Source organism: Seriola dumerili, unplaced genomic scaffold, assembly GCF_002260705.1.
Source record: "Seriola dumerili isolate Sdu_G_001 unplaced genomic scaffold, Sdu_1.0 BDQW01000111.1, whole genome shotgun sequence".
NCBI classification, from domain to species: domain Eukaryota; kingdom Metazoa; phylum Chordata; class Actinopteri; order Carangiformes; family Carangidae; genus Seriola; species Seriola dumerili.
This window is the reverse complement of record NW_019174366.1, coordinates 2,651,491-2,676,358: the sequence shown is the minus strand read 5'-3', so window position 1 is coordinate 2,676,358 and position 24,868 is coordinate 2,651,491. Positions and strand designations below refer to the sequence as shown.

The 24,868-nt window shown below is 41.6% G+C and overlaps 1 protein-coding gene across 3 annotated transcripts in view; it reads left to right on the top strand.

The window, feature by feature from the left end:
• The window catches only part of nat16 (N-acetyltransferase 16 (putative)), a 28,042-nt gene extending 8,797 nt beyond the window's left edge, over positions 1–19,245 (top strand). The window contains exons 2-5 of one of the 3 annotated variants that reach the window (XM_022747784.1): positions 16,039–16,264; positions 18,092–18,316; positions 18,476–18,819; positions 18,993–19,245. In XM_022747784.1, coding sequence (XP_022603505.1) covers positions 16,049–16,264; positions 18,092–18,316; positions 18,476–18,819; positions 18,993–19,221 — 1,014 coding nt within the window. In that variant the 5' untranslated portion in view covers positions 16,039–16,048 and the 3' untranslated portion in view covers positions 19,222–19,245. Of the gene's footprint in view, positions 1–2,652; positions 2,883–2,963; positions 3,067–3,169; positions 3,332–16,038; positions 16,265–18,091; positions 18,317–18,475; positions 18,820–18,992 lie in introns of those variants that run through there. The other 2 variants (XR_002665179.1, XR_002665180.1) reach the window with 2 other exon arrangements.
• Positions 19,246–24,868: the final 5,623 nt, after the last annotated feature.

Here is a 24,868-nt window from a genome sequence, read left to right as displayed (position 1 = left end):
ACCCTCCCCCCCTGACCCCCAACTCATTATATAGCAGTAGCAGTTTGGGTCACGAGCAGTCACTGTGTCTACAGGCACGTGTCCTGTGTCAGAATCCAGATGACGTCATGTAAACCAGCAGACCTGGTTTTAAGAGGACCTGGTTTACACATCTCTGATCTGGTTTCTACAGTTATACCGAAAAGGCCTTTAAACTGTGTTTTTACTGTGTGTTCTATCCTGATGATGATTCAGGACAAACAACAGAGCAGGAGGATGAAACATCAGTCACTGTAATCAAAGTAATTCCGTCTGATTCAGCTGAATCGGAATGTAACTAGATCATTCAGTATCTTCACTGTCAACAGATCCCATGTGCAGAGCCACATAACAGACTGGTCCTGTGTATCCAGAGCCAGGTGCATCTTATCAAAGTCCCTATAGGAAGGTCTCACCACTTGGCAGCCATCTTGGCAACGTCCCCAGGCTAACAAGTCCAGGCTACATCTAAATGAGAGAAATAAAAACTACATGTAAAGAATCATCAAATCTGATTAAAAAAAAAAAATGTTTTAAAGTTTAGTGACTTTGAAGTTTTTCAACAATTTTTATCTTCACGTTGTATTTACACATGTTCTGCTTTCACTAGTGTCGGTGCAACACGATTGGCTCAATATGTTTCCTGTTGAGCTGTTATAAAGCAGACGATTGGCTTATTGGGGGGAGGGGCGGTACATCTGTCATACAACTGCCAACTTTGTCACAATGGGTGACATGTTCCTTCATCACCATGAACACACACTTTAGCTTATTAAGACTCTTACTTTAGTCCCACAAAGACAAACCGTCCTTCTGCTGCAAATACTCAGTACAACAGCAAATGTGGATTAGTCTGTTGCTGAAAATAGTCCCCAACAAACACATTTGTTAAAACTACAGTGAGCAGCTGATTTAAGATGTAAATGAAAAAAAAGAAGCTATTCATGACTGTAGCCACCTGATAGGAACCATGGATGCTTGGCCAATACCAATATTGATATTTGACAGTCTGATAATTTATTGGTTTCCATAAACATGATATAAACAAACTATTTTGATCAGGGCCATTACAATATGTTTGTCACCAACATACAGTTTGTACAGAGTGGAATATACTGTATATATTTTTTTAGTTCAAAATGTAGGGAAATTCACTTTCTCTCTGGGATTTAGATGAGCAGACTGATGCCAAAGGAGCTAGCAGCTTAGTTTAGGATTCAGGAAACAGTCAGACACATAAAATCTACAGATTTATACAGATTCAAAAAAACCAGATATAAAGTGTTGATTAAAGAGCTGTAGAGGTGCTGGTGGACAGAGCCAGGCTGTTTATCCTGTTAACAGTCAATGTGATATGCTAAGCTAACAAGCTACTGGCTGTAGTTTCACATTAAAAGGATGTCACAGTGATATAAATCTTTTCCTGTAAGTCTCAATAAGATGTTGAACTATTCCTTTAAATAGAGCTGCTCTGATTATATTGCATGTTTTGTGAAGATTTATTGTTTTAATAACTGAGAGCTGCTGCACATCAACAGGGCTGAGAAATCTGCCTGAACCTGATCCCAGATCAGACCAGTGATCTGAGATCAGGATGTCTCCAAGTCCAGAGAATTACACTTCAGACTGTGACTGATTGGAGCCTGATAGATCACACTCGTGTTCACAAGACAGTCAGTTTTAGTTAAAGGAGCTATTTAAAAGTTTTGGTATTGCTACATAGCTAACATTAGCATTAACAGCTGTTTACTTACCAGTCTAAAAGAAACATTATAAGTTCAACATCAAGCTTCATTCCTACACTCACCAAGAGTTGTCGCCATAGGTAGAAACAAACACTAATGTGTCTATTTCTATCACTTCTTTTCTTCTACTGAAGTTAGCATGCTAACCAGCTAGCTCTGGCCCATCTCATCACTTTCCACTACAGAGTCACTGTGGCGTCCCGGCTGGCCTTAAGAAGTAGCACTGATCAGAGGACGTATTATAACCTCTTGTACTATAACTGCGACAATGGTTGAAGCTCTTTACAAGACTAGTAAGTAAACAACTGTTAACGCTAACACTGACTATATGGGGTTATTTTTTATCCCCTAGGGGAAATTACATGAAAATCCCCTAGGGGATAAATAAAGTATCTATCTATCTATCTATCTATCTATCTATCTATCTATCTATCTATCTATCTAGCAATAGTTAAACTTACAAATAGCTCCTTTAAACAGTAAACTAAGTAAAAAAATTAGCAGAAAGCAGAGAATGCAGATGTGTGTAGGAGTAAAACAAGGACTAAACAAGACTAAAATGTTTTTAGTCACTGTCAAAGTGTTTTTTGTTGGTTTGTTTCATCACTGACAGGAAGAGAAAAAGGTCTTCTGATATTGACTGAAGCTGTTCACTGTGTTACAGCTGATTAGCTGATTAGCCACCTAGCCTGACGTTAGCTGTGCACCTTTCTGACCTTTTCTTTCAAAGGAGAGAACAGACTTTTATTTCAGTCAGTCTAAAAAAAGCTCTAGTGTTAATTTATGACGGATAACACTTCTGCAAAAAAAAACAAACATGTGGTCACTGCTCAGCTGTTTAGAGATGAGGATTTAACATACACTTAATGATGTTGTTCGTTCTTTACAGGAAGAATTTTGAACATTTCCGACCTGAGTATCTGTCAGAGAGAAGACATAAAGTCTGTGTCACATCTGATTTTATTTTAATGACACAACAAAAGAGAAAACCTACAAACACACTGTGAAGAGGAGGAGACAGAGAAACTGAAAACAACACTGTTACTGTTGTGTTGACTGAGTGTATCAACACTGTGTCAAAACCTCATCAGAGGATTACAGCCAACAAGACAGTAAGTGGTAAGCCTACACTGTCCTCCTCTGAATTATACATCCTGCCTCAGTTAACACATTATTCATGACCAGTGCTGCATTGTACAGGTGCTGGTTTGAAACCATTAAAACCATTAAGCAACATGTGCTGAAGTGGTTCAGTGAGTGGTTTCTCTGATGGCAGCTGACGGAGACCAGAGCTCTTTATCAGGTAACAACAACATGAATAAATTATTATTTTGAATTTAAGAGTTAAATCAAATTAAATACAAATGTTAAAATCCATAGAATAAAACCTATTTGTTTATTTCCAGGAGAAATGGCTCTGACTCATCCTCACTCTTCATCATTTCTCCCATCAACACTGAACCCAGAGGCATGGAGGAAGAGCAGGAAGAGGAACTGTGTGACTCTGTGCATGTGAGAGTCACTGTGCTCTAAAAATAAAGAAATAAAATATAAAATGTTTCTGGGTCTTTCTTATGCTGCTGGTTCGGCCTGTTGTCGTGGAGACTTTTCTGACTGATGACACCGCAGGTCAAAAATTAGATCACCTCCATTTGCTCAGTTTTTATTGACATTTAAACAGCTCTAAAAGTGTAGGTACCAGAAACTCTTTTAGAAAACAGACTTTTTAACTGAACATTTTCTTACATTTTCTCATTTCCTAAATATTCTCCCAAAGAGAACCATCACCGGTTACAATGGCGCTAACGAAAACATCTTTAGTTGAAACGCATGAATGTCAAAGTTTTCCCTCTGGAAACTGGGATTTTTCAGAGTCCTGCTGCAGACGGTCTTGTGGGAACCGGACGCCTCCTCTCTCTGATCCAGCTGGACCAAACCCAGACAGAAAATCACAGAGAGCTCAACGCTACCAAACATGAGAGGACGGAAAACATCATGGTCCACAACGATCAGATGTAGGGACATGAAACTTGTTACAAAGCAGCTGTAGACCATGTAGAATCAATTTGAGACCAACACCACATCAGATCTGGATATGTGCTACTGGCTAAACCGGAACCAAAGACCTGTGTTTGACCCCACAGTGTCTAATCCACACTTTAAGTCGAGGAGAAGATCACTGTTTTCTACCCAGCACGACAGAGATAACAAGGCTGCAGATAAATATAATGTGGCACCAAAGGTTCCCTGTTATCTGAACAAAGCAAGGACAGTCTCTCTGCATTACAGGGCACACTGACATCGAGGACCGACTGGGTCCTTCACCCCCCCACCCCTCACCCCACCCCCACCCCTTGCGTACAGGATCTGGACCCAGTGCTGTTGAAGCTCCAGTATCAGTCAGTCCTGCTTTAACCAGCATCCGGATGAACAACTTGTCCTCAAGGATACTTTATCTAATCTGACTCCAGTTGTGCGTCACACAACTAAACTGAACTTTATTTAATATCAGCCCTCAGTTAGATACTTATTATTAATTCACGATGCTATGTTTCTAACTGAGACTTTAAATGAAAACAACAGCAGCCATCATTGAACCAAACTAAAGATAATGTAAGTACCTCATACAACTCCACATCAAATAACCCCCAATCCGGACCCCTCAGGTTCACCTGGGACAGGTTCATTCAGTGTTCCCAGGATCAGAACCCAGGCAAGGTGAAGCAGCAACCAGCTTCCTGAACACCTGACATCTGCTGAAACTTTCAGCTCATTTAAATCAGGGCTTAAAACTGAGGCTCACTCTTTTCAGTCTTTAACTAGTTATTTTCTTGTTTTTGCTTCTATTTTCATTTTTTTTAATGTTTAATTTATCGTCTTCTTATTGTTTTATCTTAAATGTTTTTAATTATTCTACACTTCTGAAAAACACTTTGAATTGTCTTATTTTATTGTTCTTTAAATGTAAATGTAATGTCTTATTTTAATGTATTTCCATACCTCTGTAAAGATCTTTGTCTTGTCTTGTATCTGAATGGTTTCTATATAAATAAACTAACTTTTCCTAATGCAAACAATTCCTCCAGGTTGATGACTGACAAACCCTATGTGCGAACAGTTACTCAGATCATCATCAGGACAACCCTGTACTGCAGGGATTTAAAAACATTTACGTTCAGTGTAGTTCAACGAGAAGATTCAGTGATTCTTTTTTTTTTAATCTCAGAAACTCAGATTAAACTACAACTGAAAATGGAGGTGTTCTGAAACCTTTGAGCGGTAATTGTATCAACATTATCGTTGTTATCACCTGGGGTTTGCAGGGATGGGGGTGGGGGGCAGTCCTGTGATTATAATGAGGCTCCCAGCTATGGTCCTGAGGACGGTATAAGAAGCCATCGCCATTGGTGACATCCTCTGTTACCAAGGAGATGACATCTTGGGGTTCCTCTTAAATAAACAAACTCATCTGAAGTTGCAAAACCTTAAGTGAGTTGAGCTGCCGAGGTAAATCTGTACAAACACAACTCCAGTCAACTTTGATATGTTTTTTGCACCATTGACCATCAGCAAACAGTTTTAATCGTACTGAAGAAACAGGAAGTCCAAAATGGATGTAGCTCTCAGCTGGAGTATAGTTGGAGTATAAAACTCTGGTTTACAGATAGAGACAAATGTTTCTTATGGATGACATGTGTGGAGTTACCGTCCTGTCAGCTAACAAGCTGGCTAATTAGCAGCTAGCAGTTAGCCAGCTTGTTAGCCTGGATAGATCTTCAAAGTGGATGTGGGAGCCGTGGGTGAGTTGAAGTCACCTGACTCCCACCAAACCTGACGTTCTGCACCAAACACCACTGTGTGTTGATGCAGACTGAAATTCTACAAACCTACAACACAACTACAACACATGGATCTGTTGGAAATTGATTGTGTTGGCGACACCTTGTTGATACTTCATCCACACTACCCAACTGTGTTTTCCCACTGGCTAAAGGTGGTGGTCAACAGCTGCATTATTCTGCAGAGTAGGTGGAGATGTTATATCTCAAACTACGTCACATAAGCATCAAAATGGTAACGCCTCACTAACTGCTTGTCATTGACAGTGGACCTGCAGGAGCCACAGTCAGACCTCTAGGATCTGGCCTGTCCATGACCCTGTAAAGAAAAACTCTGATGTGTTAGCGTCTTCTGAGGCATCCTAAATGTGGAGTCAGTTTTATCTGTCTGATACTGTCATGTAGTCTGAGAAAAGACAGAGAAGACCCAGGCAGACTCGTGCTGACATGCTCGTACCGCAGTTGTGGGGTGAGGAGCTGGGGTGGGCAGGGTCGGTGGGTTTGCAGCTTTAATTTCAGCATATACACGGTGTGTATACATACACAAGTCAGAATAAATATGATACAGAGCTTTTATTCATAAATTTGAAGTGCAGGAATAAAAGTACAAATGGTTTATTTAATCTGAAAGTCACTTCTCAGACAAACAGCAGCTCCGGTTTCCTGTTCATACAGTACTGATGACAGCAGGGTGAGTGCTCCTCAGTCCTGCTTCAAATCATTGACACCTGAATTTCAAATATGTAATTCAGAAATAAATTCAAATGAGCCAATTTTGTAAAAGCAGAATATTTTTAATAAAATGTTCAATGTTTCTGAACTAAAGAAAAAAACTACTGAAATAATACAGAAATATTTCAGTGACTGACGTTCAGCCAGATGTTTTTCTATCATAGTCCCCCCATCAACAATGACGAATAATGGAAACAAGGTTCAAAGTTCTCATCATCAGATAAAAATTTAATAAAAAAACTGTGTCTTTTAAATGGAGTTCGACTGAAAGAGGAAGTACATTGTCATTTAGATGAAGGAATGATTTTATCTGTCTTTATTAGATTTCATTTCCACCATTTGCAGAGACTCTCCACACTTTGACCTATTAAACAGTCTGTGCAGAGAGGGAGCCAGTATTGGCTGACACGCCTCTATCAACATGGAGGGTATTGATCTTTAGATGGTACATTGAGGTCATTGGGATTTATATTAACGGCATATGATCATATCCACACTCTTTTGGATGAGGGTTAGGTTTAACTGCATCTATTCATGTGAATAGGTATCACAAAAATTCAGTGCAATGAAAAACACAGGTTAGAGTTAATGCAATTTAATATACTAAAGCTAATCCTTTTCTTGTAATAGAATCCCCTCAGTTAATGTCAGTGACTCAATATGTACAAATTTGAACATCTAGAAGTCATTCATTCGGACCGCAGAGCTTCATTTTATTAAGATTAAAATGAAGTAAGTTTCTCTTCAGTAGAAATCTAGTAACGATGATGTGTCACATCCAGGAGAGAGAGGGACTCTGTTAATAGCAGTAAATCTCCAGGCTGACATTAACCATGACCTCTGTCTTGATGATGACAAGAGACGGAGTCATCCATATCACTGTAATGGATGTCCGCCTCACACTCTGCAATGTGAAGGTTAAAGTTTCTCATGTGTGTCATTCCACAAGGGCGTTCTAGGGGTTAGAGTCAGTCTTCTTGATTTACAGTCACATGCTGAGACAGTGTGGACCTGAAGGTCCTGAAGGTCTGAAGGTCAGTTAGCAGGTCCAGTCAGACAAAAATCCTCAAGCGAAGGTTCAGAACAGTGGTCAAGGGGTGGGGGTGTGGGTAATTATGATAATATAACATAAAATATATATAATTATGCTAGAATTATAATATACCCTCTCTCTCTATATATATATATATTTATATATAATAATACCTCTGTTATTTTACCATTTCATCAAGTATTAATAACGACATAACAGAAGGCTTTAGAAAAATTATTAAATGCATAATTTTCCAAAATGAATTAAAAAGTGTAGCTTGACTTTCTGTACTTTATGGTTAACTCCAACAGTTAACCAGTTAACCAACTGTCTCAACCAGTTTTATAATAAACAAAAACTCAACACAACTTAACAACTGAACTTTAACATGTCCTTTTCTTTCTTTCCCTCGTATTATTATTTATATCCACTTTCCAAACTTAATTCTACAATGTCGTGTGTGTGTATCTCACTCACTGACTTGAGTCCAATGATTGGCTGAGTAGCGTCACATGACCAGTGTCGTATAGGCGAGAAAATCTGTGCTGCTTAAAATAGAAACGCACCATCAAAATGTAACAATTCTCAATAATTCATAGGTTGAAGGTCTGGGTCTAGATAGGACGGCGTCTGGGTCCGAATCTGGACTACTACCACCTACTAGTGCCCTCTGGTTTAGCAGAATGTTGTATCTGTGATGTCAAGTCCATCTCATCTCAGATCTGGACATACAGTAGATGCTAGAAGTCGTTAAAGGAGCTATTTGTAAGTTGCTGCTAATGCTACATAGTTTATGTTAGCATTAGCAGCTGTTTAGTCTAGAGGAAATGTCGTAAGTTCAGCATCAAACTTCATTCCTTTACTCACCAGCAGATCTCTGTCTCTAGAGGTGGAAAGCAATGCCAATGTTAACTCTTGCCCTTATCGTTAGCATGCTAACCAGCTAGGATCCAGCGCATCTCGTCACTTTCCGATAGCGACTCACTGTAGCCTCCAGTCTGTCCTGAAGACGTAGCTGCATGCTGCTGCTGAAAACTTACAAATAGCCCCTTTAAATTGATTGTGTCAACCTTTTTATTGATAACATTGATAAATAAGAATCATGCAGATTCTAGGATTTGAGAAATGTAGATAAAACACAAATATGTTTTTCAAATGTACACTGGGTTTGATGCTGTAATAATGAGCTGTGGGTCAGCTGTGTGTCCTCTGCTGGTAACAGGCCAGAACTTCAGTTAATAATTTCAGCAAAATGTATGATAATTATGGTAATTAAAGCAAATGCTTCAAACTATAATGTACAAAAGTCAAAAAGCCTGTTAATGGTCACTGCAGTATTTTGGAGTATGATACATAGACGCAGGTGAATTTGCAGCATTTTCTTAAAGCATAATAACCCTACACAGAACCAGCGTAGGTGACAATGTCGCACAGTTGTCTTATTGTCATGGCAACAAGCACAGAGTGATGATGGACAGATTGAACAACTAATCATTTTCTGGTGCCTGTGTGTCACTGGTTTGTTTCATGTATAGGCGGGGCTGCGTGGGAAAAATGACATGGAGCCTGCTATCGCACAACAGGGTGGTATGCTTATGTGTTTGCGTCAGCATGGAGCCTACTGGCATGAAGCACTGGAGCCAAGGATCTACCCAGGAGACATGAATGATTTTGGTGTCCATGTTCTCATCACTTGACCAACAGGATAATCTACTGAAGACATGGTGTGTTCCTTTGAGTTTTGTATTATTCAGGGGCTCCTGTTATTTTCAGTATGATGGTCTTATCTGTTCTGTGTGGAGGTGTGGGGAAGGCAAAGAGGAAAGCTGGCAGCATACTCCAAATAAATCACAGCTGGAGTGTTAACAAAGACTAAATGAGGAATATGTGCCAGTGTGTCGACCTCTCTTCACCTGCTGAGTTCTGCTCTTTATAATAAATCATCAGATTAATTACCTTTTAGAGGTTTTCTCACAATGTGAATATTGATTAACCTCATCCGTCTATCACAGACTCTTAGCTCTTATCTGTGGCCATTGTGGAATCATTTTGTGCCAAGTGTGTAGCTGTTTCTCAGCTTTAGGTAACTGAAGTAGTCTCATGCTGTTCATGTGAGCCAAATGCAGAATGCTTTCCTTAGAGCTAAAATATTCCCTCAACTTTGTTGACCATCGCCCTCGTTCCCCATGACTCGGTCAGTTCACCAACGAAATCATGTGATGGAGTTTTTTCGTGTGCATCCTGTATTCTTTCACACTCCTGCTCCACAGCTCCCCCATGTGGCCTTGGCATCATTCAGTGACCAGACCCCGATATGCAGGGAGCATATACTGGCATTTGCTCACAGCGGCACAGCTCCTCAGTCTTTGCAAACGTGCCAAATTCCATTTAGTTTGGAGTATACTGCCAGCCGGCGACAGGAAGACAGCGAGAGCGTGAGAGTGTGCAGGGGAAGAGTGAATCAATGAGTGTATGTGAGAGAGAGAGCGGGAGATAGAAACTCCAAAACAAAACAGCACCGCTCTCATTGGCAGGACTGGACTTCCCAGCCCAGCACCAAAGCATGATGGAAAAGTACCAGTGTCCACCATGTGTCTGTGTGTGTGTCTGCTGTGACCAGACAGTGTTTGCACTACAAATACCCTCACAGTTCACATGGCTGATTGATAGATTATTGGAACATGTCTAGCATTTCTGTGTTAGCCTCTGCAAACCAACAACTCCCCTCAGGGACTGACTGCACCCCCACCCCCTATCCAATCCCCTCTCTTAATGGTATTTTTACACCTCACCCATGACATGGACGACATCAGAGGACATGATAGTGTCAAAAGACAGTGCTTCAACAAACAGACGACACAGAATGATGTTCTCCATAGACACTGTGTTTATCCAGGAGCACTGAACATCCCTGTGAAGAGTGTAGAGGGGTTTGTCTGACAGTCACACTCTGTCTACACCACACACGTTTCTGCCATAACTTTCAGGAAGAGATGTGCGTCCATTTTATTCTCTGTTGTACGCCATCAAACTAGTTACATTTATGTTGAAAGCAGTGGCAATCCGAGACTCTGCCAGGCTCCAGGCAAAGAGGCCCATCGAATCCCATCTAAGGCTACGTCCACACTGCTACATTTTCATTTTAAAGTTATGTGCGAGCCAGGAAGTAGATTTTCTACTCTGCAGTTGGTTAGTTGTAAAAAGAAATACTACAAATGAGGAACAACAAAGACAGTTGTAGCATTAAAATACAGAATCTAACTGAACAACAGCCGCTAGTAATAACAACAAGGTCAGTAACATTCATTATCCACGTTGCTCCCACCACTGGCAGGCGAGGCTGATGAGACCCAATCAGGTGAGGTGGGTGTCTTCATCGTCGTTTCCAAAAAGATCTCAGTTTCTGCCCCTCCACAATAAAACACAACCCCCGAGTTATCAAACGATCCAGCAGTATTTTCAAAACTCTTTGTTTTAGAGGCTTGAAAACTCAGGAGTTGTGTTAATGGCAGGTGAAAATGTAGTTTAAGTGATGCATTTTAAAAACAAAATGTAGTAGTGTGGACGTAGCCCAAGAAGCCCCCACATGCAGACTATTGGCAGAGGCTGCAATTTATAGATGTCCCCTAAACGCCTCATCAGATTCACCACTTATGGGGTTTGGGACAGCAGCGGTGCACTGTATAGTGCCTTTTAGGGAGTTTGAAGTGGTTTATAGTTGTCATTGTAAAATATACCAATATGAGGGGCCATCAAGGGGCCACTTTTTCCTCGGGGGCTCCAAACATCTGCCTGGTTTGCCTCTCACCTATGGTTGAAATCACAAGTGACTAGCACGCAGGTGTAGACACCTGTAAAACATGACAGAAATGTGTTGGGCGTGGACAGGCTGTTTGACTTGCTGACTGCCGAACCTGCTCAGTGAGACCACCCGCAGCAGCACTAATCTTGCTTCTGTAGCATAGCAGTGGCCTGTAGATGTGTCTCATGTATTCACAGACAGGACGTAAAAGCTGTGCTTTGACATGTAAAGGATGATAGATCTTTAAATAAATGCCCTTTTCAAAACCTTTCATTATTTTGTCACTTTTTTGGGATCAGCAGATCTAAACGATATGCTTTTAATATGCTTTCTAACAATAGATAATTGTATATCAGTTTGATTTTTGTCATGGCCTGAAACAGTTTGTTGAAAAGAGAACCTATCTATCCTCTCCGTGTGAACAACCTCACACACAGCACTTGGATTTGAGCTCGTTGTCTCTCAGAGTTTTGTGACTTGGGGGGAAAATAGTATTTTGACCTAGGGGTGGGCAATCTGGCCAAAAGATCATATGACACTCTTTTTGGATAGAATCTCAATTGACGATCTCAACCACTATCTGAATCCCATTTCTACTGTGATTTTAATCTGAAAGTCCTGACTGGAAGTTGTGATTCGTATCTTTCTGCCACTTTAACGTGTCTTTCAGATGTTTGTTCGCTCGCCACTTTTCTTCGCCCTCAATGCTGTTTTCTGTTTACGAGTTTTGTCACAACCAATCTCACTTTTTGCTTAGTTCATATGGAGTATTCGTTTGGACAGCGCTCTTATTCATTCATGAGGTGATATATGGAGAACAGGTACATGTGGAGCTTCACCAAGTTCTTCGAGGCTGCAGAGCAGAACAGTGACTGCTGTCTCCAGCTGCTAACATGGTCTGGTCAGCTGCGACTGAACTTTTAAAATTAAATATCTAAATATAGAATGTTTTAATGACGCAATCTGTATGATTAATCTGAAAGTAGATCATATACCAAAGTAAGATCGTCCACGATGTAAGATCATCAGATCGCCCACCCCTACTTTAACCATGGCCAGGTCAGACAGGAACTCCTTTTGTATTTTGTGGTATTTTCCACAAAGTGATCCCTCTGCTCTTTGGGTTCTGCAGGGTTGGTACTGTTGAGTTTAGGGGACTCAGAAGACCAGCACCATGATTCTTCTCTACCATCACCTCTGGAAATTTAGTGCATGTTGAATGGGAGAGTTTCATGAGAGAGGAAGGGAGTGAGGATGAGAGGTTGTATTCAGACCATTGTTAGAATGATTCAGTTCAGTTTTATAGTATCACAAATGACTCGTGTACATCTTCTCCAAGCTTGAATTCTCAACTGAAGTATTGGTACGTGAAGAATCCATGCAACACCTTTACAGTTCTTAAGGTTTTCTGAAGTTTCGTCACCTGGTTCCTGGAATCTGGAGTCTCTGTTACTTGTTTGGGAACAGTCCTGAACACTCCTTCCATCACCATTCCTTGTATTTGTCAAACCACTCATACATATCTTGTTGATGGTGATATCACTCGTTATTGTGCGAGCATTCTCAACCTCTCCTTCCACTCTTGTGCCTGGAGGGGATAACTTTGACTTTATTATCTTTGTGGTGACCAGGCCTTATCCTGCCCCTGGTAGTCAGCCACTTCTTCTATCTGCCAGTGGAATATTCTAGACCCATCACTCCTTTGTTCTTCTTTAGTCCCTACCTGCTGCACTGATAACACTCCTCTCTCTGCGGTTGCACAGTCTCTGGGGTCTGGACTTGAGGTGCAATCCTTTCTTCTTGATTTGTTGGGAGTTTTTAGGTCCAGTGGCGATCCTAGACTTTGAGGGGCCCCAGGCAAAGAGGCCCATCGAAACCCATCAAACAACCCCCGCCTCCCTATTGGCAGAGACTACAATTTACAGACATTCCTTGAATGCCTCAAATGCCAACAATGGGTCGACACCAGCTACAGCACCATCATCAGGGGCCCCACTTAGGGGGGTTTGGGGCAGCAGCAGTGCACTGTATAGAGTCTTTATGGGAGGTTTAAGGGGGTTTATAGTTGTCATTGCAAAAAGTACTAATATAAGGGGCCATTGGGGGTCCATTTGCCCTTTGGTGCCCCAAACATTTGCCTGGTTTGCCTCTCCTGACAGTGCACCTCTGTTCGTGTCTTGATGTTAGCAGTGGCCATGTTGCACCTTAGCCACCTTACTGTACAAATGGACATGTGATGACTGGTCTTTCTTCTATCTTCTTCCATGACTTGGATGAAGCGGCACTTCAGTTCAGTCCTGTTCTTTCTTGTGTCTTTGTTGCTTCACAGCTCCATGTGATTGTGAAACCCTTCAGAATAAAGCTGCCCTCTTTGTCTGTGTGGCCATCTGTTAGTTCAGCCCCTTCAGTTCCATTAATCCTCACTCTTTACAGCCATCCGTCCTCAATGGGGCAGATGTGGTCCACACAGAGGGGGACCACATGGTAAGGCTGAAGCGCATGCAGAACAGCCACACTTGATGGTCTCTTAGGAGGCTGACTGTTGTTCTTCAGTTGCCTTGATGCCTCATAGAGCATAAATCAAGACTCTTTTTGTTGAATTGTTTCCCTGGTACCAAAATGTCTGTGTCGAGGAGGTGACCATGGTCACGTTCTATGGTGGGTCCTATATATGTGATGGTTCTGGTATTGAGATTCAGACAAGACCATGTCCTCTAGAGTGCCAGGTATTCAGGGATGGATTTCTGTTGTGTTGACCTCATGTTGTCAGTCCTTGCAGTACTCAGATTTGTGTACTTGTTCTTACAGCCCTAAGTGACTGTTGTGTTAGTTGTTATCTGGTGCTTCGGTCATTTCCTTCATGTACTGACACATACTGTTTGTTCAGCCTGGTGGCTGTGGAACTTTCAATTGTATTGCTTCAGTAGCCATGAGAAGTCAGACTCTGTTGGTCTCCTGGTTATCATACTTTTATTGACAAGTATTGACCACATAGTGCCACCCATAGTTGGGGCCGGGTATTGTTTGAATTTGTCATCAGTGTATTACTGCAGACCTTTGGCTGTAGGCCTGCCTGGGACAGGGTCCAGTTGAGGTGAATATCTTATGTTATTCCCTCCTGGAGAAGAAGCTCCTGGACATTAGCTGTAGATGGAGTTGATGTTTGACGATGGACAAGGACTGTAAGAAAAAGCGGGAAAACAGGGAACATTTGCAAAGAGAAATATCTGATCAGTAGGTGCAACTAGACAGCTTTTGAAACTATGAACACAATTCAAAAACTATTAATATTCAATACCTGGCCCTAGCCATATGTTACTCTATGTTATCATATACTTATATTTTGTTATATTTTATCATATTGTATCACTCCTGTTTTGTATGGATTCATATGTTGCATGATTTCTTTTTGCACACGCTTGTTTTATTGTGTTTGATCACGCCACACTGCACCATGTGTTTATGTATTTGAACCTAATTAAATGCAAAATTCTTAAGAGCCTCTTGTTTTTGTTTTCCTGAGACTAGGAACACCTGGCACCTGTTCGCTCTAATGATACTGGCAAAAATTATGTTACCAGTACATGATACTATTGCCAGAACAATCCAATGACCCCATCTGAGTACAGTAGCAGTAATCTGGGCAACATGGCAACTCATAACCTTGTGATGAAACAGTTCTGTTCCTATATTTCTCCATTACATCTTGTGTATTTAATTCTGTGGAGTCTTAGCTAAGCTATGGACAAATACCCATGCTTGTAATGGAGTGGGTATCAGGGAGTATTAGTGTACAGATTAGGGGGGGGTGAGGGTATGGATTTACAGGATTTATGGGAAAAGACATAGTGATCAAAAAAGGTTCCAGTCTTCACTTCCTGTGTCTGTTGTCATCTTTCTGTCTGTTTCTTTTTCTTCAACCTGTGTTATTGTTTTTGGCTCCTCTGGTCCATTCATCCACCTTTCCAAGTATCTACTTCATCTACCTGGCACTTATCTGTCCCAGCAGTCATGTGTTTGGTTCCCCTTTTGTCAGTGCTTTGGGACTATGTTTCAGAGTGTGTTAGTCAGTAGTTGTGGTAGTTCAGAGGGAGATGATGTCATAGATCGTGTGGTGCTGTTCCAAGTAAATGTTGACTATTACAAAGCTTACTGATGGGTTCATGCTGAAGCTCCTAGATTCAATGTCATTAGTCTGTTATTTGTCATTTGTGAAATGATTTTCTAAATTTACGTTGGACGTCAAAAACAGATTCCTCCCAAACTCTCACCCAAGTCTCAGTCCTGACTTCTCAGTGTCTTCCATCCCTCAGCCTCTAATACAGAGCAGGTAGTGTAGGCTGCTGTGATGAGTGTGTTGTTGCTGCTGATGTTGTGACTGACAATTGGTAGGGATGTACTTTGTGTTTTTTCCTTTATGCCTAGAGCCACTAATACGATTATTCTTTATATCATTATCTCACTTTAATTGGCAGAGGAATGTTTGACTGTGATATATTTGATGAAGATGTTCATCTTGTGTGGAGTGGACAGAGTTGTTTTTTTGTTGTTGGAGTGATTACATCATGAACAACATCAGATACAAACAGCTGTTATCCAAGAAGACATATCTCTGAAGCTTGTTGTTGCCTCCAATCAAAAGATGGACATTCTGTTTTTCTACACCACCCAGAACCTGTCAGGATCTCCCAGGTTAGGACGGCTCCTGAGTTCTCCTAAGTCCTGATTTAAGAAAGTGCTTTTATACTGGGACCAGTCAGGTGTCACTTTCTACTGGTCATCTTTGACTGGTTGAGAATGACATCCTGCTCTGAAACACTTGATAAATACCATCCACAATAACCTCTCCTCCACTTTGTATCTCATCAGTTGTGTCGAGATGAAGATTGACACCAGCCTGACTATGCCCCAGCTCCCAGAGTCCCTGTCCCAGGCAGGCCTACAGTTCGCTGTGGCCACTGAGGAGGACTTCGACGAGATCATGGCTATGAGCCAGGACATCTATGGAGGCCTTGACTACTTGCCCACTAGGTACACCAACTGGCTGCAGGAGACCAACCGCACAGTCATACTGGCCCGCAAACAGGGAAAAGTGGTAAGTCCAATGAACAGTATGAAAATCCTGATCTTTATATATGAGCTGAATGGAAGCCACCGCCACACACTGATGTAAACAAACCAGTATGCATGATCAGGGGAGATAAAACTCTTTTTACCTATTTTAATTTTGAATTTAATTGTTTAATTTAAAATTGTAATCCCTCACACTACTCATGGAGCCTTTAAGTCAACTGGTAATTTTTATGAAGTTAACTACTACAGCGATTTAACGAACCTACTTTCTGTGTTTGAGTTTGAAGTGTTCAGATGAAATTTGTTTTTTTTAAGTTTTTTGGAAAGCTGTATGAGGCGTGCAGTGGCAGCAGGTTTGGCCCAGGTGTCCTCTACAGCCATGTCCTCCAGCTCCTCCTGTGGTATCCCAAGGTACAGCGCATTCAGGAAGTATTCAGACTTTTACTTTCTGGCTGGACAGCAATAACGGGACCAGCCCTATAAACATGAGATGTCACTGAGTGACTGAGTGATAAGATTACACCATTGGTTGGCCAGTCGACAGTTGGCGATTCCTCATTGACTGACCCTTTGCTTTGACTGTGCAAATTTAGCTCAGGTTCCTCCGTTTCTCTGCATCATCTCTGAGATGCTTATACACTTTGACTGGAGTCCACCTGTGGTAAACTCGGCTTTCAGACATGATGTGTAAAGACACACACCTGTCTATATCAGGTCTCACAGCTGACAATGAAGATCAGAGCAGAAACCATGAGGAAGAAGGAACTGCTGAAGAGCTCAGAGACAGGATTGTGTCGAGGATCAAAAGCATTTCTCCTTTATTGAAGAACAGTGGTCTGGAACCACGAGGACTCTTCTAGAGCTGGACCTGGACTAACTGAGACATCAGGGGGGAGGTTTGTGGTAAGAGAGGAGACCAAGAACCTGATGGTCACTCTGAGCTCCAGAGATCCTGTGTGGAGATGGAGAAACTTCCAGAAGAACAACCATCACTGCAGCTCTCCACTGATCTGGGTTTTATCTCAGAGTCCAGACGAAGCCTCTCCTCAGGGTCAGTTTGTATAAAAGCAGCTAAAGCACTCTGAGACTGAGAGAAACCAGACTCTCTGGTCTGATGAGACCAGGACTGAACTGTTTGGTCTCAGTTCTAAGAGTCATGTCACTGCTCATCATGTGAACAACGCCATCCCAACAGTGCAGCATCAGGCAATGGGGGGGACAAGGAGACTGGTTGGGCTGAGGGAAAGCTGAACGGAGTAAAGTACAGAGAGATCTTTAATGAAAACCTGGTCCAGAGCTCAGGACCTCAGACTGGGCTGAAGGTTCACACAGCCAAGACAACACAGGAGAGGCTTAGAAAGGACTCTGTGAATGTCCCTGAGTAGACAAGCCAGAGTCCTGAGCCTGAACCAAATCCAACATTTCTGGACCCGAACATGTCTGTCCACTGACGTCCCCATCCAACCTGACAGAGTCTGAGAGGATCTGCAGAGAAGATCCAGAGTCCAAAGGTTGTCACAGCATACCCTAAGACTGGGGGCTGTATTCACTGCCAGAGGTCTTTCAAGTAAATACTGAGTTAAAGGTCTGAATTCTTGTGTGATATTTCAGGTTTTTTAAAAAAGTGGCTAGACGGATAGATGTAGGAGGCTCATGCTCAATGTTCCAACTGATGTGTCCTTGTTTTCCAAATCTCCCAAACAGCAGAGAGAAATTGTTTTTCTTTTTTCTTTTTTGGTCATGTTGCTCTGCTTGAGCTATAGGAATGGTGTAAAGTTCTAAAAAGGACAATGTCAGTGTGATCGTTTGTCATTTTTTGTCTTCCTTCTTCTTCTGTGATGATTGACAGATTGCTCTGGAGTCAGTGTGTGTGATTGATGGTGGGGAGACCATGCTGGTGGAAGGTCTCCGCGTTGCCCCTCAAGAAAGGGGCAAAGGTGTGGCAGGAGTTCTGCTGCGATTTTGCTCCGAACTGGTGAAATCCAAGTTCCCAGAGGTTAAAGTAACCCGCCTGACCCGTGATGATCAGCTTGGACCCAAGGACTTCCAGAAGTACCGCATTATAACCAAGCAGGTAAAAAAAAAAATAACAATAAAACCTCTGTCTTTGTCTTGAGCTGTGCTTGTTGGTAATGACCAACATGCTTCATTCAAATTTCTGTTATGATGCTTTTAGTCAGTGTGTTTACTCTTGTAGTTCTTTGTCAGTTCACATGTTGGCTTTCTTTGACAGGGTATTCTGCTGGTGCGCTTCAGAGCTGAAGATCTCAAGCTCCGTCTGTCTGAGCTTGGTCTGGGTGGAGACATCCAATCCTCTGTGTCCACCCCTTCCTCTAACTCTACTCCTGTGCGTCTCGACCATACAGCTATCCACCGGCTGTATCTGACCACTGATCTGATGCAGGGGGTCCTTCCTAATTCTACCATCATTCAAGACTGGCAGCCATTCAAGCCGTTGCCCAGTAACATGGCCATCCTGCTGAAGAAGGACATTGACTGGATGGTGGATGATGGGTCCAACCCTACCGTGGCCAGCCTCTGTACCTTCCCTTTCAGGGTGCCCATTGGAGATGACTGGTAAGTGTCCCTTCTTTACTTACTCATAATGCCAAGCAGATGTTTCTAGTTAAGTCAGGCACACTTACTGTCCAGAAGCAAGTGTACAACAGTATAGTGGCATGCACTGCTGTCTACCATAGTATCTTTTCATTCTTTTAACTCAGTCATCTGACACACTGTTTTTGAACCAGGTATTACCTGAATATTGACATGTTCGGTAAAGAGCTTGACCTGGTTCGGCAGCAGTTCTTGTGCCACCTGCAGCGCCACACCGCCACCCTGAAGGGTCATGTGATGTGCCAGATGTTCCTGGACCCACCGCTCTGGAAGCCCATGGTCGAATTCTGCCGCAACACCTTGAGCGTGGAGCTGGTGAAGGAGTACACCGAGCAGTGCGTGGTCGAGTCAGACGTCGCCTAGTTACAGAAGGTGGATGGAGGGGAATGGAAGATGAAGAAACCAGAAAGGAAGAAAGACAAGGGTCTAGACAACAATGAATGGACACAACTCAATTACACTTAACAGAAAAACACAACCCTCTGTACTGAGACAGAAACCAAGCAAACAAAATGTCGTTTCTACAAAACAAAACTTCTAAGAAAGCAGTGCGTTCGAATAACAAATACACAGCACGGACATAAAATCACAAACACATCATGTAATCAGCTACAACAGGTCTAAATTCAATGTGTTGATACAACCATTAATTCATTTAAGTACCATTTTTAAGGCTGTAGTTTTGTAGTTACTAATATTTTGTGCCCCCACTATATACAAAGATAGGGGACTTAATAGTATAAAACAAGTTTTGGTTGAGGTTTTCATGGGTCAAAAATTTTGGACTGGATCCAAATTGAACCCATGGGAAATATACTTAAACCCAATGTTGACAATTGGATTGTGAAAAAAATTGGCCTTATCTGGAAGGAGCCTAAAGGCAGTCAAACCCAGCTGAATAGATGCCCAGGGCACTGGGTTAACTTGTCACAGTGGTCTGCAACAGGTGGACAGTGCAAATTGCAGTTGCTGTCCAATACAACAACGCTACAAACTATAGCCTCAAAAATGACCACTGAGTTGAATCATCATCTTATTAGCTTAGCGTGAATTTGAAGTTGATTGCAGGTGTTTTTGATTTTATGTTCACCCCCATGTCTCATGACATGGAAAGGTGTGACTAGAGTGATGAGCCTGGGGAAGCTTTCTCACACGGTAGCAGTACTGAAACATAAAACCCTAAAACAGTCAACATGCAAATGATATTCTCTGAGGGAAATAATGAAGTACCCTCAGGGCATCTCAAATCTTTCATCTCAGTTCTTTCTGTAAATATGAAACTTCTAAATATGTACACAAGCTGAGTTGGATTACTAAAATCTGCACAACTCTGAGGGCACTTTATTAAAACTACACAGACAGGTTGTGTCGAAGTTAGAATGAAAAGGAATAGTTCAGGATCAAATAGGGGTAATTTACAGATGCCATCACTCTAACGCTGATGGGTGCATCTGTTAACTAGCATGACTTTAGAACAGCAACAACAAATCTCTGCAGAAACAACAAACAAAGCCTGTTAGTGACATGAACATGCTCAGTCTTTTCAATTTACCCTTCGTTATGGTTATGTCTTAGCTTTTGTCTTTTTTGTTTATTATCATTATTATTATTATTAAGTTACTAATTTAATGTTTTACTTAAATGCTGCAATAAAATGTTAACAGAGATGATTAACTTCTGAAGCTGTAAGGTATAATCTAGGCTTACTTGTGTAAATTGCTAGCATAAAGCCAAACAAGAAGCTAATGCTTGAAAATGTTTAACAGACTACTGCAGTTTACTAACAGCTTCAGCTAACGCAGGGAGAAGGAGTAGAACGAAAATAACTGTGTTAGAATTAACAGAAATATAATGTTATATATTTAACCATCACTAATATTAGCTGGCTAAATAATAGTGTTCCCTCTGTGACTATACAAGAGCAGTGTTAAGAGAAGGTTCAGCCATGTTAGAGCAAACTAATCTCTAGTTTATAGTCTAGAAGAAGATTGTTCATTATACCATGGCCATAGACTCATTCTGCACACCTTGCAAATCATGACACCTGAGAGAGTTTAACCTGTGAGGTGCTGATGCACCATGAGCCTCCAGAGCAGCTTCAGGGCTCCTTATCATGGAGCAACGAGCAGTGCTGGAGGGATAAACAATATCTGGTGTTTTGCTAATGATGGTGGTTGAGAGCGCTGTCTAAGACACTGCTCCAAAATCTCCCATTTCAGTTGAGTTGAGATCTGGAGACTGTGAAGGTCGTAGCAGGTGATTCACATCACTTTCATACCCATCAAACAGTTCAGTGAGCCGTGGTGCTCTGTATTGTTAACTTTAATTTTTCCTTTAGTTTGTTAATTGTCTGGAGATGAAAATGGAAGCAACCATTTTAACAGTAATCATGGTTTTAGGGATGGCAGTGTTGGTGCTCCATTTTTGTCCAGACTGAAATATGGTGAAATCTATTAGCTGTATCGTCATGACATTTCATGCAGACATTCAAGGTACCCAGAGGATGAATCCTAGTGACTCTGGTAATCCCCTGACTTTTCATAGCGCAACCAGTAGTTTTAAGATTTCTGTTTAACAGCGATTTGCCCAGAATTAAGAACAGACACATTCATGTTCCCCTCAGGATATACTGAGATAACACTGGTGATCCTCTGACTTTTCATCCAGTGCCATCGTCAGGTCAATGTTTCAGTTTGTCTAACACTTTGGTTTATGACCAAATACCTGCAAAACTAATGACATTCCCATTTTTAGTGCTGATTAGCAAATGTTGATTAGCATTTAGCTCAAAGCACTGTGCCTAAGTGCAGCCTGGCGAAGCTGCTAGCACTGCTGTAGACTTGTTTCTTTGGTAAGTGGCCATGGTATAAGCACAATACCAGACACTGATGTCTCCATATTCACAATCATGAACTCCTACGTCTACCTGTAGTCCATTATCGCCTACGTATTCAGCCTCTAATAGAGGCATCAGAGCAGATCTAAAAATGTTTCTAAATCTTCTCTAATGATTAATTAACGCTGTGACATCAAAATGACATCATAGGAGCATCCACAGCACTGCACACACACTCTCCCTTTAAATGTCCATATAGAGTGTGTACCACGGGACCATTAGTCAGAACCAAACATGAATATTTTATTGAAAAAACACCTCAGTTTGTAGAGAACTATTTGACCTTCCCACTGCCTTGACCAGCTTTTATCCTGACCTGACCACCTTCTTCTTCTGGTATGCAATTTTCTAGGAGTGAGGATGACTGGGCCTATTTTCTTTGAAGAAAGATCAATTATGAGTCAGTCTTTAAAAGTTTTACACAAGGGAAATAAATTATTAAACCGACATCTTTCTTTTAATGATTAATTTTTTGTCTGGCCACAATCCTCGACTTATTCCAGGGAGTGTAACTAAAGAGGAGGCCATTGTTACCCTATTGTTTCTAACCAAAGAAAGTCACCACTCATCTAAAGTGATGCCCTATTACTTGCTGCCTAGAGTGAAGGTGAAAATATGCAAGGTTGGAGAGGCCATGGGTGCAATTATTTATACGAGCTGTTTTCACTTGATCATTATTTTCTTATCTTGGCAGAGCATAACCCAAACTGTGTTCTCATGATCCTGACATGGTCCTCGATATCAAAGAGGATCTGACCCCCCCCACTGCCCACCTCGATCCTCCCACTTACCATGCATTGTGCATGGTATTCCTATGCTGGAGTAAGACATGGCCATTGCAATTAAACTATATATTGGGAACCCACTTCAAGACAGGAACTCGGGATTCAGTAATGAAGCAGGGCCCACCGTTGTCAGTTGATGCATAGCTCACAGTCTGGTAATCCCAAAAAGTCGTAATTACTCAACACAAACCACTCACCACACACTGGGACTTTTGGAAGTCCATCAGGGTGTAAGAGATACCATAGGTCTATTGTAGTAGGCAAAAGTTGGTTTACTGTATAGTGACTTTGTGTCAGCTGGTCATAGATCATTCCCATCTTATCCTGGTCCTGGTCGCAGTGGCAGCTGGCTACGTAAGGTAGCCCAAATTTAATTACAATTAGCCGATCCTAGATCTTCCTGACAGTCCCTGGATTAATGGGGTGTGTAATCTCGTCAGCATGTTCTGGGCCTGCCATTCAGTATCCTCCCAGTTGGACATGCCTAGAAACCCTTTAAAGGGAGACATCCAGAAGGCACCCTGAACTGATGCCCCAACCATGTATCTGCAATCTTGTTCTTTTGATTCATGGATTGTATATTAACTGGTAAATCCAGTGCTAAGATCCCTCTTCACCACAACAGTTTGGTGCAGCACCTGCATGACTGCTGACGTTGCACCAACCCACCTGCTGATCTCGCTTTCTGTCGTACCCTCAGTTGTAGGCAGCACCCCAAGATACTCTGGGATGTTGGCAGCTACTCACTCCCAATGCTGAGATATGAATCCACCATTTTCCACAAGAGCACCATGGACTTTGTCCATTTTTGACTAATGATCATGAGAAGTCAGTTTGGTTTGTGTTAAGTTTGTGATCACAAGAAAACAAAGCTTGTTAATTTCAAAACTACGAGATAACTTAAACACAACGACAACAACCATCTTATAACCTCTGTGTGAAGATGATGTCTAGGAAGATGAAGATTTTAAAAGCCTTTGTCCAGTGATGAAGAAGTGTACATATGTAGCCCCTCCCCACCCCAAAACACACACGCTACCATTTAGTATAGTCAACTCTAACTAGCTGGGTAATCTTTGAAACATACTTTGTACAATTAGCTTGAGATTTTCCTCACAATCAAATACACCCTCTGTTAAGTTTAACCCTAACCTAACATAGCAAGTAGGGAATCCTTCACAAGGTCATGTTAAATATACTCATTAACTTATTTTTTGTTGTCTTGTCATAATAACATGTGATCCATGTAAATATTGTACATTGTGCTGAACAGCTACTGGAGCTTGTGTGATGCCAGAATGAAGACTTAATGTTAACACTTGAATGGCCTAAAACCTGATGAGAGCTTCACTCTGAGGAAACAAACAGAGGCCAGTTGTATATCTCACAAAACCTGTCAACCTTTCATTGATCGTCTTACTTTTTTTAAAATAAAACTTTCTACTTGCGATGTTCACTCATGTGCTCTGGTGCAGCGTTTCCACATGGTCCCGGTCTTCTCAGCCTCACAGCAGGCAAAAGAAATTAGATGTGTTATTTGTCCACTAACCTCAGGTCTTAAGATTTCTGGCCACTTTCTTTTTAAACGCGTTTTCTTCCCATCCTCCAATCAAATTAGGTTTGTCATCCATCTGGAGGCCTCAGTATGCTTTAAATGAAGTAGGCTATGTATGTACAACAGTTTGTCCAACAACATCTAGAAATAACACAACAACTCCTCCAACCTGAACAACTTTATAGATCATTTGTTCCAACCCTCGGATACGACCCATAGGAGTGTCTCCTGAAAGTGCCCCTACAACAGCAAATGTACCAGACCTGCGTTGCCATGGCTACCATAATAACAGTCATGGCCGCTTTCGATTTAGGGAAAGATCGTGGTTTGGGTTAAAATAAGTACTTCCTCAACATTAGATGATCTTTTTTGTCATGGTTACAATAGTAACAATGACCAGTAGAATGGTCATGGACAATAGAAACAACGTAAACAGCTAGTTTCACATGGGAACCGAACACCGCTCTCCTGTGTCATATTCATCCATCCACCACAACCTCCTCCTGACATGGACTTTGTCTCTCTTTATACTACGTCACTTTACCCTTTGCTCCTGTCATCATTACTGCCACCACTAGATGTCGCCCAGCAACAAAACGTAACTATGGGTCATAATCACCTGCTGCAAAGTACTTTCTTTAAGCATACTCAGGCCTTAAGGTTCAGTTTTGACCTGTAAACTTCTTTTTACCTCTTGGGTCTTCACAGCTTCAATAAATCTGCCTGGTCAGTTCTAATGAATGAGAGCGGCCATTTTGAGTTTCAGCTGCCTCT